General features: G+C 37.3%; 1 protein-coding gene across 7 annotated transcripts in view; it reads left to right on the plus strand.

Moving 5' to 3' along the window:
* CC1H2orf88 (chromosome C1 C2orf88 homolog) overlaps positions 1 to 13,911 on the plus strand; it is a 58,041-nt gene extending 44,130 nt beyond the window's left edge. For all 7 annotated transcript variants that reach the window (XM_007094683.3, XM_042994912.1, XM_042994914.1 and 4 more), the window contains one exon: positions 13,360 to 13,911. In XM_007094683.3, coding sequence (XP_007094745.1) covers positions 13,520 to 13,807 — 288 coding nt within the window. In that variant the 5' untranslated portion in view covers positions 13,360 to 13,519 and the 3' untranslated portion in view covers positions 13,808 to 13,911. The remainder of the gene's footprint in view (positions 1 to 13,359) is intronic.
* The last annotated feature ends 3,417 nt before the right edge of the window (positions 13,912 to 17,328 follow it).

The raw sequence follows: 17,328 nt of genomic DNA on the forward strand, positions 1-17,328 counted from the left end.
AGACTACACAATAGTGTAAACATAACTTTTATTTTTATTGGGAAACCAAGACATTCTTTTCACTTGCTTTATTGTGATATTTGCTTTAACAGTCAGTGGTCTGGAACTGAACCCACAGTTTTTTTGAGGTATGCTTGTATAGGAATTTCTTTCCAACATCTAGAGTTAAATTATTTAAGTCAATTAACATTTACTGAAGCCCTTCATTATGCATGCGTATAGAAGTGAGATGCAAGGATGAATAACAATGACTTATTACCAGTCTTCTTTCAGAAAGCATTTAAGTGCTGTGACCATGTTCAAGCCTTTACGAGTCCATCTGGTATGGGTACAGACTTGTAAACAAGGCAGAATGGGAAATACAGTGATGAAGATAAATATGGCGCGGAAACCCAAGAGCATGATAGAGTGATATTAGGTAGCGAGATGGCCTTTATACAGGAAGTGGACTTGAGATGCACACTTAAGAATAGGTAAATTTTTAGAAAGAAATTTTTGTGTAGTAATACTAGAGAGAAGGAGAAATGATAAGAAAGCCCTTTTTAAGAGACAAAGCATTTTACAAATGTGAAGAAGGAATCTATGGAATAATTGGCTTAGCATATAAGGATGATTGCATCATGATTTTCAGCTTGCAGTGAGTTTTAAGACTGAACATTCATTTTTGCATTAGTTTTGGTTTCATGTTCTGATTCAAGTTCCGATTCCTAGTTTCAGGTACAGGGTCTAAAGAGCAGTCTAGGTGTAATAAACTAAAGACAATATTCTGACGTTGTTACCAGTTTTTCATACCACCTCCATTTCACAACAGTTGTTTAAGGAACTGGCTTCAGAATTTTATGGAGCTTAATTCATGCATCACAAGTACAGCTGTCATTTAGCTGTGGCCTGACATGACTAAGAAATGAATATAGAATATAAAGTTTAAATGCTTTAAATTCTTGGGGTGCCTGGGTGGCTCATTCAGTTGAACATGCGACTCTTGATTTGGCTCAGGTCAGGATCCCAGGGTCATGGAACTGAGTCCCTGGTCAGGGGGTGGAGCGTGGAGCCTGCTCAAGCTTCTCTCTCCCTCTGTCCCTCTCCCCTGCTTATGCACATCCCTTTTCTCTTAAAAAAAAAAAAAAAAAAAAAAAAAAGTATATGTTAAATGTTTTATATTCTTAGTGGTGATCTAGATCAAATTTTTTTCTTCAGCTGGTTTTTTTTTTTTTTCCAACTAATTGATCAGTAGCTACTCTCCATTTTCCTGCAGGGATTTATATGGATAGTACTGGAAGAATTACTGCAGACTAAGATTCAATATTCCTAGTCATAAATAGGATTGGTCAGGTGAACCCAGACATGTACCCAGAGTAAAGCTCAGAGGGCCAGGAGAAATGCCTATTTCTCTTCTCCACCTGGAGGACTTGGTAAAATGGGTGAAACATTGACACCTGTTTTAGATCTATTACCTGATTGTAATGATTCAAAATCACTGTCAGCATTCTTATATTCTTCTCTTTCTTTAATTATCTTAAAGTACAGCAAAGCGCTTAAAATAATTTGGTAATAGTAGTTTTAGGGGACAATCTAAGAGAAAGAAGGAAAGGAAATGACACTTACTGAACACCTTGCTTGTTCCAAAACAATTCTAGATGTTTTATATATGGACGCTCACTTAAATTTTATGATGAATGTCTGAGGTGGATCTCAGTTTACAGATGAAGTCCTACCACATAGCTCTACTCAGGTTTATTAGAATCTCATACATTAGCCTCTCAATTAACAGTGTTATTTCCCCTGCCCCTCCATTGAGAAAATTGAACCCCAAATGTGACCTCACGAAGAGTCATCCTGAGACCACCCTGCAGGTGAGCAGATGCACACTGCATACGTTCTGCGTGCCTAAGGACCAATCCAACTGTTCGGTTTCCAAAGTAGTGCTCTTTAGGCAACCTTCAAACTGGCCAAAATATTTGCCGTATTTTCCAGCTTTACTTTTTGGTGAGAGTATTAAATCTGAGTTCATTTGTTTGCCAGTTTAACTGGCATCATTTGACCCTGTTATGAATTTAAAGTCTAAGTGATTCTCAATATTATCAGGACAAAGACTTCTGTTTAAAGTCCAATTTTATAGACCCCCCCCCCAACAAGAAAGCAAATATACTCTTGGTGCCCATTATTAGAGAATGAATAATGACAAACATCCTATTAGGAACTCAGGTATTTTTTTAATGAACTCATATTTTTTAATGAATTAGCATTTATTAATTGCATCTACATTGAAATTTGAAAAATATATATGCATAAGACTTTTTTTTAAGATTATTTTGAGAGCAAGAGAGAGCACACATGGGAGGAGCAGAGGGAGATGGAGAGAATCCCAAGCAGGTTCCTCACTGTCAGCGTGCAGCCCAATGCAGGGTTTCAATCATGAGATCATGACCTGAGCTGAAATCAAGAGTAGGACATTTAACTGAATGAGCCACCCAGGCACCCCTATATGCATAAGACTTCTTTTAAAGACTATAGCATTTTTTAAATTATATAAAGATTCTCATTAATTCAGGGCTAGGGCCCATTTTAAGCCATAGCTTGAGATAAAAACATCTTGGAAACCTGTTCAGAGGCTTAGCATATGATATAAAGTAGGACAGCAGTAATAACCATTTCCGTTAATCTAGTATTTAAGGTGGACTTTCAGGGACTTAGAGGTCTGTTCATTTCCAGAAAGATATTTAGAAGCTGTTTTTTTTTGGCTAGTGCTTTGTGTTTGGGCCTCATACTCAAGTTACGGCTTGACACCTTCCCTGGTATATTCCAAAGGAGCTTACTCATGAGGCTTAGTTTGATGACACTGCATCCAGGATGGAGCATCACAGCTCTGAAATGAACTACACGGAATGAATGGGCTGCAGTAATTTAAATCTTCTGTTTGAAGGATCCAATAGAAGACCCAGTAGGTGCTAGACCTGTTCCCAAGGGAAGTGCCAGGGCTGTGGCCTGACACACTCCACATACTTAGCGCTTTGAGGCTCCTCAGTAACATTGAGGGAAACAAGTCAAAGGACCTTTCTTTTATGCATGCCTGTGCTCTGCGTGTGTGTGTGTGTGTGTGTGTGCGCGTGTGTGTGTTGGGATGGGGGGGTGGTGAGGGAGAAGGTGTGGTGGGAGGAAAGCCATCCTTATATTGTATTTAGCTGCCAGTGGCATAAACAAAAAATGGCCACTTCTCCTATTAAGGCAAAGATAAAACAAATTAAGGACTTTCTCTGGGCATCTACACTATTTATTGCCTGAATAAGCTGTCATCTTGTCTCACTCTGTCTCTCTTTAACTTTATTTGTTCAATAAGTTTGAAAGCACTTAAAGACATTGGTCCTGAACACATAATAGAGACTAATTAAAGACTGGCTGGATGGTTAAGGAATGTTCTCACAGCTCTTTATGTATCTTAAGATTATAAACTAAAGTATAAACGAAATGGATTTTCAGTATTTTTATTGAAGTATAATTAGTATACAATGTTATGTTAGTTTCAGGTATACAACATATTCATTCAACAGTTCTATACATTACTCAGTGCTCACCATGATAAGTGTAGTCACTGTCACAAGGTTATTATATTATGACTGTGTTCCCTGTACTTTTATATTTTATAGACTGTACTTTTCATCTCTGTGACTTTTTTATCACTGGAAGTCTATACCTTTTAATCCCCTTTATCATTTCACCCATCCTCCCACTCACTTCTCCTGTGGCAACTACCAATTTGTGCTCTGTATTTAAGAGTCTGGGTTTTTTTATTTCTTTGTTCATTTGTCTTTAGGTTTCACATTTAAGTGACGTCACATGGTACTTGTCCTTCTCTGACTTATTTCATTTAACATTATACCCTCTAGGTCCATCTATGTTGTTGCAAGTGTCAAGATCTCATTTTTCTTTTCTTTATGGCTGAATAATATTCCATTGTGTGCGTGCATGCGTGTGTGTACACATAAATCATATCTTCTTTATCCATTCATCTATATGGACACTTGGGTCACTTCCATATCTTGGCTATTGTAAAATAATGCTGCAATAACATAGGGGTGCATATATCTCTTTGAATTAGTGTTTTCACTTTCTTTGGGTAAATACCCAGTAGTGAATTACTGGATTATATGGTAATTCTATTTTTAATTTTTTTAGGAACTGCTGTGTTATTTTCCACAGTGGCTGCACCAGTTTGCATTCCCACCAACAGTGCACAGGGGTTTTCTTTTTCTCCACATCCTCACCAACACCTGTTTTTCTTTTTGATTCTAGCCATTCTGACAGGTGTATGGTGATATTTCATTGTGGTTTTGCTTTGCATTTTCCTGATGATTAGTGATGTTGAGCATCTTTTCTTGTGTCTGTTGACCATGTGTATGTCTTCTCTGGAAAAATGTCTATTCAGGTCCTCTGCACATTTTAAAATCAGAGTTTCTTTTGTGTCGGGCTGTGTAAGTTCCTCATATATTTTGGATGTTAATCTCTTATTAGATATATCATTCTCAAATATCTTCTCCCATTCAGTAGGTTGCCTTTTCATTTTGTTGTTTCCTTTGCTGTGCAAAAGGTTTTTATTTTGATGTAGTCCCAATGGTTTGCCTTTGTTTCCCTTGCCTTAAAAGACATAGTTAGAAAAATATCGCTAAGGACAGTGTCAAAGAGATTACCGCCTGTGTTTTCATCTAGGAATTTTATTTTTTTTCAGGTCTCACAGTTAGGTCTTTAATCTATTTTGAGTTTATTTCTGGTGTGAGAAAGTGGTCCATTTTTATTCTTTTGCATGTAGCTGTCATTTGCCCAGCACCATTTATTGAAGAGACTGTCTTTTCTCTATTGTCTATTCTTGCCTCCTTTGTCATAGACTAACTGGCCATACAGTACGGGTTTATTTCTGGGCTCACTTTTGAAAATTGATTTCTTTAATCAGCCATTTAAAATGACAGAGCTAAAATACTTTTCCTGGTTAATATCCAGCATTTATTGTATTATGCCTTCAGCTGATAGCCATAGTAACTTCCCAGCCAGACAGATGAATAATGTAGGCTGAAAATTAACTTAGGACAGCTGATCCCACATGTTGTCCTAAGAAGGTTAATTGTACAATCTGCTAAATTATTGACTTGCATTAATAACTAACACTATTGAGGGTGCCTGGGTGGCTCAATCAGCTGAGCGTCCAACTCTTGATTTTGGCTCAGGTCATGATCCCAGGGCCATGGGGATCTCTCCAAGTTCCTAAAGGAAGTGAGAAAGCCCTTGAACTGGTAGCAGTGGGTAGATGGAGGGTTCTTGCTTTTCTGTAGGTGCCGAAGAATATGACCACTGAGTTTGGGCTGATTTAGGCCAGTGTGAGAACAATGGAAATCACATGCCTATCACAGCAGGCACACAGCACTGTGAGCTGGTTTGTGCACTGGATGCTGCCTCATCACTTTAAGAGTTAGAATTTTAGACTGATTTTAAAACTTGGTGTGACTGATTCAAGCAGGCAGCCTTTTTCAGGTATAAATATATCAATTCCCTGGACTTGTATCTCCCAGAATGTTCTCAAAACTGTTACATACATTTTATTGAAGTAAAAATTACAGTGAATTACATAGATATTAAGGGTATAATTTGAAAAGTTTTGACAAATGTATATACTCATGTAATCAACACTCTAATCAAGATATACATTTATATCACTTAGAACATTCTTTCACGACCCCTTCCACACAGCCCTTACTCAAAGAGAACCATGTATGATTTCCATTTATGGGATTAATGTTGTCCATTCTTAAAATTCATAGAAATACGATCAGCCTTTTGTATCTGGCTTGACACATTTCTGAGATTCACCCATGTTGTTGCATTTATCTACAGTTCATTCTTTTTTATTGTCAACTAGTATTCCATTTCATGGAGATCCCCAATTTGCTTCTCCAATAAGCCTACTGATGGACATTTAGGTTGTTTCCAGCTTTGCTGTGAATAAAGCTTCTATGGACATTAGCATACAAGTTTTTTGGCAGACATGTTTCCATTTGTCTTAGATGAATGCCTAGAAGTATATATATACATCAATTTGGGAAGTAGTGACACCTTAATATTGTCTTTGAGATCATAACACTTTATTTCAGTTTTCTCAGTAACAGTTTGTATTATTCATACAAATATACAAATACACAATATTATGCAGTGTAGTTCTTTAATGTTTTGTTATATTTATCCCTAAGGGTTCATACTTTCCACCCTATTCCAAGTGGCATTAATTTCATCTTCCAGTTCTTTACTGTCTAATCATAAAGTAATTGATTTTTGTGTAGCAATTTTAGATCTTGAGACCTTGCTAAAATTCTAGTTTTTTGTATAATCTTAAAGATTTTCTACATATACAATCATATCATCTGCAAATAAAAGCAATTTCCTTTTCCTTTTGGACAGTCTTTGTATTTGTCCCCTCCCCCAGTACAATATTAATAGCAATCATGAGAATGAACATTGTTGACTTGTTCCTATCATGGCAAAAGTATTCACTTTCACCATTAACATTAGTTTTAAGGAAATTCCTATTGCTAGTTTGCTGAGAATTTTTATCATGAATGGTGGTTTTATCAAATGCTTTTTCTACATTTATTGAGAGGATTATCCAGTTATGGTAATCTTTATGTTTTGTTTGTTTTTGAGAGAGTAAGTACCTGAGCTAGGGAGAGGAGCAAAGGGAGAAAGAGAATCCTAAACAGGCTCCATGCTCAGCACGGAGCCTGATGCAGGGCTTGATCCCACGACCCTGGGATCATGACCTGAGCAGAAATCAAGAATCAGATGCTTAACTGACTGAGCCACCCAAGTGCCCAGTAATCTTTATGTTAATGATGAATTATAGGACCACCTGGGTGGCTCAGTCAGTTAAGCGTCCAACTGTTGATTTCAGCTCAGGGCATGGTCTCACAGTTCACGAGTTCAAGTGCTGCACTGGGCTCTGCACTGACAGTGTGGAACTTGCTTGGGATTTCCTTCTCAAAAAATAAATAAGCTAAAAATTAAAAAATATGTGAATTATATTTCTTGACTTTTGAATGTTCTGTTGCATTTCTTGCATTCCTGGTATAAATCCCACTTGGTCATGATGTATTATATGAATTGAATTTGCCATTTAAAAAAAAAATGGGATCTGTGTCTGTGTTCATGAGGGATATTGACTTGTAGAGTTTTCTTCAAATCTCTTTACTTCTGGTAACAGTGTAATCCTGACCTGATGTAGAATAAATTTAGAAGTGTTTCCTCCTTCTCTGTTTTCTGAAGAGTTTAAGTTGGATTGGTATTATTTCTTCCTGGAGTGTATGAAAGAATTTAGAGCACTAGCTAGTCTTTTAAGCCTGGGGGTTTCTTTTTGGAAATATTTTAGTTATAGATCTAATTTCTTTAATTGATAAAGAGCTATCAACCTTTCTATTTTCTCTTGTGTTGGTTTTGGTAATTTGGTATTGTTGTAAAGTTGTACATAATATTCTCTGGTTGGTTTAACACATATAGCATCTGTACTACTGTTTTTCTCACATCTTGGTAATGTGTCCTGTCACTTTTCTTGATCAGAGTAGAGACTTCTCTATTTTATTTAATCTTCCTTAAAAACCAGCATTGGTTCCACTGATTTTTCTCTATTGTTTGCCCTTTTTGCTTCATTGATTTTTGCTCTTATCCATATTATTTCCTTCCTTCTACTTATTTTTGGTTTACTTTTCTTTTTCTAGTTTCTTATGGTCCTAGTTTAGATCACTGATTTAAACTAAACCTTCATTTTTATTAGAAGCATCTAAATCCATCTCTTTCCCTCTAAGCACTAGTGATACATTTAAAAAAATTGGGGGTGCCTGGGTGGCTCAGTCGGTTGAGGGTCCAACTTTGGCTCAGGTCATGACCTCATGGTTTGTGGGTTCAAGCCCCGCGTCGAGCTCTGTGCTGACAGCTCAGAGCCTGGAGCCTGCTTCCAATTCTGTGTCTCCCTCTCTCCCTGACCCTCCCCCACTCACACTTTGTCTCTCAAACATTGAAAAAAAATTTTTTTTAATTTGATATGGTTTCTATTTAATTGAAAACATTTTAATTTCCCTGTGATTTCTTCCTTGCCCCACGGATTGTTTCCAAATATTTAGGGCCTTTCTGTATATTTTATTACCACTTATTTCTAATTTAATTCTGTGGTGGTTGGAAAATATACTCTAAGATTTCAAGCTTTTGAAACCTTTTGAGACCACCATGTTATGTTGTCTTAGTGAATATTCCATATGCAGTTAAGAATATATATCCTGCAGGTGTTGGGTATAGTATTTTATAAATGTTAACTAACTCAAGTTACTAGTTCAAATACTAGTTGAATACTAGTGTTCAAAATTCGAATTCCGTATTTTTTCCCTTGGATATTATATCATTTACCAAGAGAGCAATGTTCATTTCTCCCTTTACTTCTGTCAGTTTTTCCTTCATGTATTTTGAAGCTCTGTTGCTAGCTACATATACACTTATGATTGTCGTACCTTCCTCACTGACACACAAAATGTCCCTCTTTATTTCTGGTAATCCCTTGGGTCTTGAAGTCTACTTTGATATTCATATAGCTATAGAAACTTTTTTATGCTTCCTATTTTCATGGTATGCCTTTCTAACTCTCTTGCTTGCAACTTTTATATCCATATTTAATTAAAGTACATCTCTTATAGGTAGTATATAGTTGGATTTTTTATAAAGGACTTTATTTTTTAGAGCAGTTTTAGGGTCACAGCAAAATGGAGCAGGCAGTACAGATATTCCCTGCACTCCCCCACCCCAACACATACACACAGCCTCACCCACTATCAACATCCCCATTCCAGAGTGGTATATTTGTTACATGAACACACCATCATTACTCAAAGTCCATAGTTTACACTAGGGTTCACTCTTTGTTGTGTGTTCAATAAATTTTGACAAATGTATAATGTTATGTATGCACCACTGTGGTATCATACAGAGTAGCTCACAGTCCTAAAAATGCTCTATGTTCTATCTGTTCAGCCCTCCCTCCTTTCTAATCCTTGGCAACAATCATCATACTTTTTACTATTTCCATAGAGTTACCTTTTCCAGAATACCATAGTTGGAAGGATTGGCTTAACATTGTCATATGCATTTAAGTTTCCTCCTTTTCTTTTCATGGCTTGATAACTGATTTCTTTTTAGCAATGAATCACATTCCATTGTCTGGATATACAACTGTTTGTCCACCTACTGAAGGACATTTTTGTTGCTTCCAACTTTGGCAATTATGAATAAAACTTACTATAAACATCCATATGTAGGCTTTCATGTGGACATAATTTTTCAACTCATTTGGGTAAATACCAAGGAGTATGACTGCTGGCTCATATGGTAAGATTATGTTTAGTTTTGTAAGAAAACACCAAACTGTCTTCCAAAGTAGCTGTACTATTTTGCATTCTCACCAACAATGAATGAGTTTCTGTTGTTCCCCATTCTTGCCAGCATTTGAGGTCATCAATGTTTGAATTTTCACCATTTTAATGTTATAATGATATCTCAGTGTTGTTTTAATTTGCAATTACCTAAGATAGGATGTTGAACACCTTTCATATGCTTACTTGCCATCCGTCTTCTTTGATGAGGTGTCTGTTCAGATCTCTTGCCCATTTTTTAAAATAAGTTTGAGAGAGAGCATGCATGCACAGGGGAGGGGCAGAGAGAATCCCAAGCAGACTCTGCACTGTCAACACAGAGCTGGACTTGGGACTCGAACCCATGAACCATGAGATCATGACCAGAAGCCAAAATCAAGAGTCAGGCCTTAACCAACTGAGCCACCCAGGCACCCCTACATCTGTTGCCCATTTTTAAATCAGGTTGTTTTCTTGTTGAGTTTTAAGAGTTCTTTGTACATTATAGATAATCCTTTATCAGATATGCTGTTGCTTCTCATTTTCTTGACAGTGTCTTACACAGAGCAGAAGTTTTTAACTTGATGAAATACAAATTATCATTTATTTCATGGATCATGCCTTTGGTGTTACATCTAAAAGGTGATCACCGGGGCGCCTGGGTGGCTCAGTTGGTTAAGCGGCTGACTTCGGCCCGGGTCATGATCTCGTGGTGTGTGAGTTCAAGCCCCGTGTCAGGCTCTGTGCTGACGGCTCAGAGCCTGGAGCCTGCTTCTGATTCTGTCTCCTTCTCTCTCTGCCCCTCCCCCACTTGTGCTTTGTCTCTATCAAAAATAAATAAAATGTAAAAAAATAAAAGGTGATCACCAAGCCCAAGGTCATCTAGATTTATCTAGGTTTAACATCTGGATGTGATCTTCTAGGAGTCTTATAGTTTCATGTTTTACACTTAGGTCTGTGATCAATTTTGAGTTAATTTTTGTGACGGGTGCAAGGTGTTTTTGTTTGTTTTTTGGTTTGTTTTTGTGGCTATACAATTCCAGCACATGTTGAAAAGACCACCTTCGCTCCACTGTCAGAGATCTGTTGGCTATGTTTGTGTTGTTTTAATTGAAATTTTTAGTCTCTTTCCTTCCACATAATTTTTGATATGTAAGGGTTTAAGTCAGTCACTTTGCTGTTTTCTAATTGCCCCATATTCTTTTTCCTTCCTATATTCTTTATTTCCTGCTCTCTGGGTTAAATGTGTCTAATTCCTCATTGCTAATTTCTCATTGTTTTTAAGCCATACTTTTTTGTGGTTTCTCTGTTCACATTTTAAAACTTTTTCCCCAGATTGGATATATCTATAGACTTATGTTCAAGTTCATTAATCCTTCCTTAAGTATCCAATAGCTCATACGATGAGTTGTTCATTTTAGTTCTTGAGTTTACAATTTCCATTTCTCTGATGAGATTCTCTACTTGTTCACTCTTTATGATCATTTCTCCTGTAAATCCTTGAACGTATTTAAATAGCATCTTTACAGTTCTATTGTGTTAATTACCAAATAGTGGGTCATTTAGGGGTCTATTTCTAATAACTGTTTTTTGATAGGACACATTTTCCTGTTTTGCATGGCAAGTAATTTTTATTCTAGGATGCATGTTGTGGATGATACCCTTGAAGGAGTCTGGATTATGTCATCTTCTTTTAAGTGGTATTTTATTCTTTGGGACTGTTTGTTTGACCTTAGGCTAGCCAGTCCATAGGCCATATTGGACTGTTTTTGTCAACTTTTATTGGAACATAGCCATTGCCCACTTTTTTACATATTGTCTACAGCTACTTCTACACTAAAACAGCAGGACTACATAGTTGTGACACAGAACTATACAGCTCATAGGATAAGTCCTATGCTATCTTGCCCTTTAAGAAAGTTTGCCAACTCCTGCTCTAGGATTCACACCTGACTCCTAAGGTGTCTGGTTTCATTGAGGTGTCTCCATTTGGGTTGGTCTGGTTACTCCAAGGATTCTGCGGCACTAAGTCTTGCAAATTCTTTTCCTGTACATGCGCATCCTAAGTCCTCAGACAAGTACTCTTGATGAGACCCCATCAGATGGGAGACCCCACTTCTGCCTCCCTCCCAACAGCTCCCTTATCTCTTGAAATTTCTGTTTCAGTAATCCAATCTCTTCAGCTCAGTAGCATCAACACTCTGGTTAGGGCCAATTTCCCCAAGATAATGCTGTAAGATGCTCCCAGGCAGAATCTCAGGATGCTTAATTAAGGGGTTTAACAGTCTGTGTTTCTATTCTCCCAAAGATCACAGTCCTGTGCTGCTGTTCAATGCCTGAAAATATCTGCCCACATATTTTGTCCAGGTTTAAAGTTGTTTTTTGTGAGGGTACATCCGGCACTAGTTATTTTGTTATGGTAGATACAGCTGCTTTTTACAGAACCAGAGATCCTAGAAAACAGAATATTGTGATAATTCTACTCATGGCCTTTTGACATCTACTGAATAATCATTTTCAGGTTAACTATGTACAATTCCCTTAACCATCCCGTATAGTACAAAGTAGACACTATGTAAGTCATTACATGTTGCCCATGTACAACTAGGAGAGTTCCCGTCTGCAGGGAGTTCAGTTTAGTAAATCAGACAAACATTATACACATCCCCTTTTCCCTTTTCCCTTTTTGAAATACATCTCTAGCAAGGCATACAGAGCTAGAGGTAATTAAAAGCAGAGGGCTAGATTTCCTCCCCTTTCCCACCATATATCCTTATTGGAGGTAGTATTATGAGAGAAATTGGATAGGCTTTATAGAAATCTAAAAAAATATAGGGCAAAGGTCACCTCTTCTGGACTTTGATTATAAACTGTTTAAAAATGGATTTAAATGCATGGTAATTGTAGTTTTTTTTAATCTTAAGATCAGTAGTTTCTAAAATAAGTCAACTGAGTTTGATTTTGTGAATTTGTCTAGAGCTATGTCTTTTTGGTCCAAAAACTAAGATATAATCAAGGATCATAATCCTATAGAGACTTTACCTGTGCTTTCTTATGGCTACACTCCCTCCAGTGAAGTTGCTTTGTATTTTGCTACTGTTAAGTCCTATCTTAAGATAGGACGTGCAAGCTTAGAAGGCACATTGTGAGCACTGCAGTCTACTTACTGACCGGACATCAAACGAGAGTGAGACATTTAGGGGGGGAGAAACTTTTAACCTTATTTTAAATTAATCTGAGCTTTTCATATAGTTTCATAGGGAGTATTTAATTCAGAAGAAAAAAAAAACAGGTGGCTTTGCCTCATCTAACTTGTGTTGGCTAAGGGTTGTCATTCTCTTTGAATTGTAAACCTCTAACCAGAGGACAAAGCCTGACTCTGAAAACAGTCCAAGATGTGTAGGCTCATGAGGCTTAAGGCAGGAGCAAATGTCTGATATGCTTGTTTTTCTCAACAGTACAGATCAGGGGTTGGCAAACATTTTCTGTAAAGGGCCAGATAGTAAATATTTTAGGCATCTCGGGCTACGCGGTTTCTGTCAAAACCACTCAACTCTGCCACTGTAGCATGAAAGTAGCCGTAGAGAACACATAAGCAGATAACACAGCTGTGTTCTAATAAACTTAATTTATAAAAACAGGCAGCTAGGATTTGATCTAGAGTTTGCTGAACCCTGGTGCACATAAATTAGCAAAAGTTTAACTGTGTTTTTAGTTTTATAAAATGTTCAAGATCTTGAAAAAAGGTTTTCCTATTTTGTAAATTGCCAGTTTTACTGAATGGTTATCTTTTCTATTGAGGAGATAAAGCTGTTGTTACCTCCCAACTCCTGCAAGTGACCAAGAGTGGTAGAGAACCATTTCTACATGCTATCTAATCACACAGTATTTTGCATGTGGTAACTTCAAAATGAAACTTTTCTTTTGACAGATAAACACTACAGGTGAAGATTGGTAAAAAGAAGCACTGATTACTGTGGTGGCCTGGAGAGGAAAAGCGCTGGTCGGTATCACATGGACAAGCTCAGTGTTTTCCAAAGATGCTGTTGAAGTAGTCTTTGCTACTGCTTTCCCTCAAAGCTCTTCATAACATGGGCTGCATGAAATCAAAGCAAACTTTCCCATTTCCTACCACATTTGAGAGTGAGAAGCAGCATGCAAGTGAAGAAAGCTTTATGTCTGGAGACAGATTTCTACCTAGGATGCCTTCTCCAGTTAATGTCGAACAGGAAGTGAAGAAACCATCAGGGCCCGAAACTGTGGTCTTCGAATTTGCACATCGCCTGTCCCAGGAAATCCTGAGTGATGCCTTGCAGCAGTGGGCAGGCAATAATATCAAGTACTATGACATCCCATATATTGAGAGTGAGGGGCCTTGACGCTGTAGGATGATGATAACTTCTTGAATTGTAGATAAAGTTGGTGCTAGCTTAAATACATGAAACAATAGCAAAAACTGATGTGAATAAATACAAATAACTACGCCTGGATGTAAAAAAAAAAAAAAAAGTCTATGGTAATATCAAGAGTATACAATACTTACGTGAAATATGTTAAGCACTTTTTATGTTAACAGTGATTTCTACCTGCTTGGTCTTGGATTTTAGTCATTTAAAGGGCTAAACATAGGTCCTGTACCACAGTAATCAGCTGGTATGTCATAGCACTTTCTTCCTGAGGCAGTAATAGAATCACCAAAGAAATCCAATGGTTATTTTAAAGACACTCCTTTTAAAATTACTATTTGTTAATTTACACACACACATACAAATAAGACATGAGAAGGTTTTTTTCCCCCCAAAACGCCTTGGCAAGGAAATGGCACTTAAGCCACAGTAATTAACAGTGGGTCTTGTTTGTCAAAACCATTTGTGTCAAGGATTCCTACTTCTTAACACAAATGATCAAGCAGTAGAAAGCAACCCATGCAGAAATAGTCCACTTTGAAACCTGTCCTTAAGATATTTTTGTAGATGAAAAGCCTAACTACCACCTTGAACCTCAGGGCCCTAACTAACCTCAGCTATTATTGGATGACTCAAGACATCGCACATACGGCACCCGAACGAGATACAATTTACAGAAGTCATGACATTAATGTTTATGGTATTGAATTAAGCAGCCCAGTGATATAACAAGAAAACAAGAATTTTTACAAATAGAAATACAGTAAATTTTAAAATAAATAACAGAAGCCCTAGTCAAGGTAGAAAGCAGAACTTGTTCTCAGTGCTGCATGTAAAGTTTTACCGTCTCAAAGATGCAGAAGGTTGGTATATGGGCAATTGTTCCCATTTTTCTTATTGACTGGTGGGACCAGTCTATGCATGAGTATATACAGTTGTATTACAAAACAAAATATCAAACGCTCCTCCAAAGAGTATTCGTGTGTGTGTACAGTAACAATGCCCTTAAAGCATTTAAAGCCATATATGATTTTCTTAAATTTGACTACCTTTTTGAGGAAGTTTTTTAACAAGTAACTACTGTGTGAGATCAATGGTAATAGAAAATTTGGGAGGGGAAGAAGATATTGAGAAGACATACCTGTAGAAAAATTGGGATGCAGTCACTGGAATTTTCATCAAGATTTGCTGCACACTGACTTTAATTGGAAAGGGAATTATTTTTAAGTCTGTGTGCATTAGATTCTTTTATTTCCAACAGACCCTGGTCACCAATATCTAAAGAAAGGCAGAAGAAGACCTGAGAAATATGTATTTGGCCTTAAAAGCAGGCGGAAATGCTACCTCTAGTTTTAACCATTATACTTTGAAACCCACAAATAGAGTGAATTCTCCCGGTTGCATGGACAAAGAAAGTTCTTTGAAGTGAGTGATGTACTATCTTTCCGTTGCCTTTAGACACTTGGTCATTCAACTTTCATTTTACCTAGTCCCAAGATCTGAACTGTCCTGTTGTACTTGCAATCTAGAAACAAAGTAGAAAAAACTCACCATCCCCATTTATACAAGGATCTGAAGTCATAAGACTAAGGGACAAAAAGTTTTCTGAAAGTGCAAAACATATTTCCAGCTCATGAAGAAAAATTTAGGTTTTTGAGTATACTAATGACTCAGACAAAAGCTTAGATGTTGCTGTTTTTCATTCATTTTGTATCTCACATCAGGATATTTTTGCTGCAAAGTCACTCACTGTTTAAAAGGTGTAATTAAGTATGTAAGGTAATACAATATTATGGTGAGAACACAAAGCCATAGCTACACTAAATTTTTCAGCATACATAGGGATGTAGACTGGCGAGTTTTATTACAGCTAAGTATTTTAACCTCAGGTTTCTCCTGTGCCTGGGCCCCTATTTCCCAGGGGGGTAGCAGGCACGCCTGTTCAGATCCATATCTAGCTAGAAGTATAATCTCTGTTGCCCTGACACTATGGCAGTATGGTTTTGTCACCAAGCACCAACCCCTCACTCCTGAATCATTTTAACAGAGTATATTATCTTGTAGTATAGACTTATCTTGGAAATATATGCTGTATTATGTCAAAACATGGACAAGGAACTACAAGGCTTGCGTAATCAGTGAGTTAGCAGATAAACCAAGTTGGAGGCAGGCAGGAAAAAGAACTGGATAAGCAAATGTGTACCACGTGTGATCATCATCAAGATATAGTTTGGCCTTGATGACGAGACAGATGAGAACATCTTTGATAGGATTCCTTCTATCATACCTTCATATTTAAATACTGGATTTACTTCACTTTGAACTTTCATGAACAGTAAAAGGTCTATTTGAGAAGGAAGGAACATATAAAACAGACGACTGGAAGAATTATTAGCTACTGGAAAGGGAGACATTTGTTCCAACTTCTATCACAAACACAGATGAAATAAGAATAGTGGTCAAATCATAAGGGAAAGGAAACTGGGGGGAAAGAGGGCCCAAGAAACAGCACTCACGTCAGGCTCCATCAGAAGACACACTGCAAAACAAGTCTCCAATGCTCTTGACTGAGGGAAGGGACACAGTAGCAAGTTCCTTTCTTTACCACCCTGACAGGTGACCAACTACTGACTCTTTTCTCTCGAGAACATCCAGGATAGGCGCAGATGAGCCGCAGCCAGTGCGACAAAGAACCTGCTGATGGCAACTGTAAACGAAGATTCTCACAGGAAGCATGCAGGTTCCTCACTTACACAGACTCACGTAACCCCGCAAGAGTGCTTCCCTGCTCCCTTCTCCAGTTAAAGGTCTCCTGTGTGCTCTTACCTTTCAGTTACAAGTCTTTGATCCCAGAGTGCTCCATTTTCAGTTGCCTTATCTGTCCTTTGCTAACCACCTATGGTCATTAGCACTCAAAGCACAATTTGGAAGGGGATAAAAACGATCCTAGTTCCAAAGGAATAATTTGTGTCAAATTGCCTTATTAGTATTAAAAATAGACATACTGCTGAATGAATGAGCTAGCATGACACATGTATCCTACTTAATATCATTGCCATTTTATGAGATGAGGGAACTATACTTTTTTATTGTATGGTTTTAGGAATCAAGTAAATTCAAGGAATAGTAGTTAAAAAACAAAGTTCCAACAAATCTATTGTTTGCTTAATCATAAGGCCCTCACTATGTATCTGTGTGGCCAAACAGAACATGTCTTCCTTGGGCAAGTGGGCACAAGCTCAGATGTACTCCCTATCTCTTACTTTGCAAAACTCACATTTTGTTAGCTAATTCTCTTCCTGTAAGACTTAGCTATGAAATGGTATATTTTTTCCAAATATTTTTGAGAAAACATTTTTTTCTAACTGTACAATAAAAGTCTAGTTGCAATTAACTAGCTATGAGTTCTTATTAAAGCAAATGCCTTTCAACATTGTATACTGTCAAATTTTTTGACATAAAGAACTTAACATTTTATGCATGTCTAATGAATA

This window comes from Panthera tigris, chromosome C1 (assembly GCF_018350195.1).
Source record: "Panthera tigris isolate Pti1 chromosome C1, P.tigris_Pti1_mat1.1, whole genome shotgun sequence".
NCBI lineage: Eukaryota > Metazoa > Chordata > Mammalia > Carnivora > Felidae > Panthera > Panthera tigris.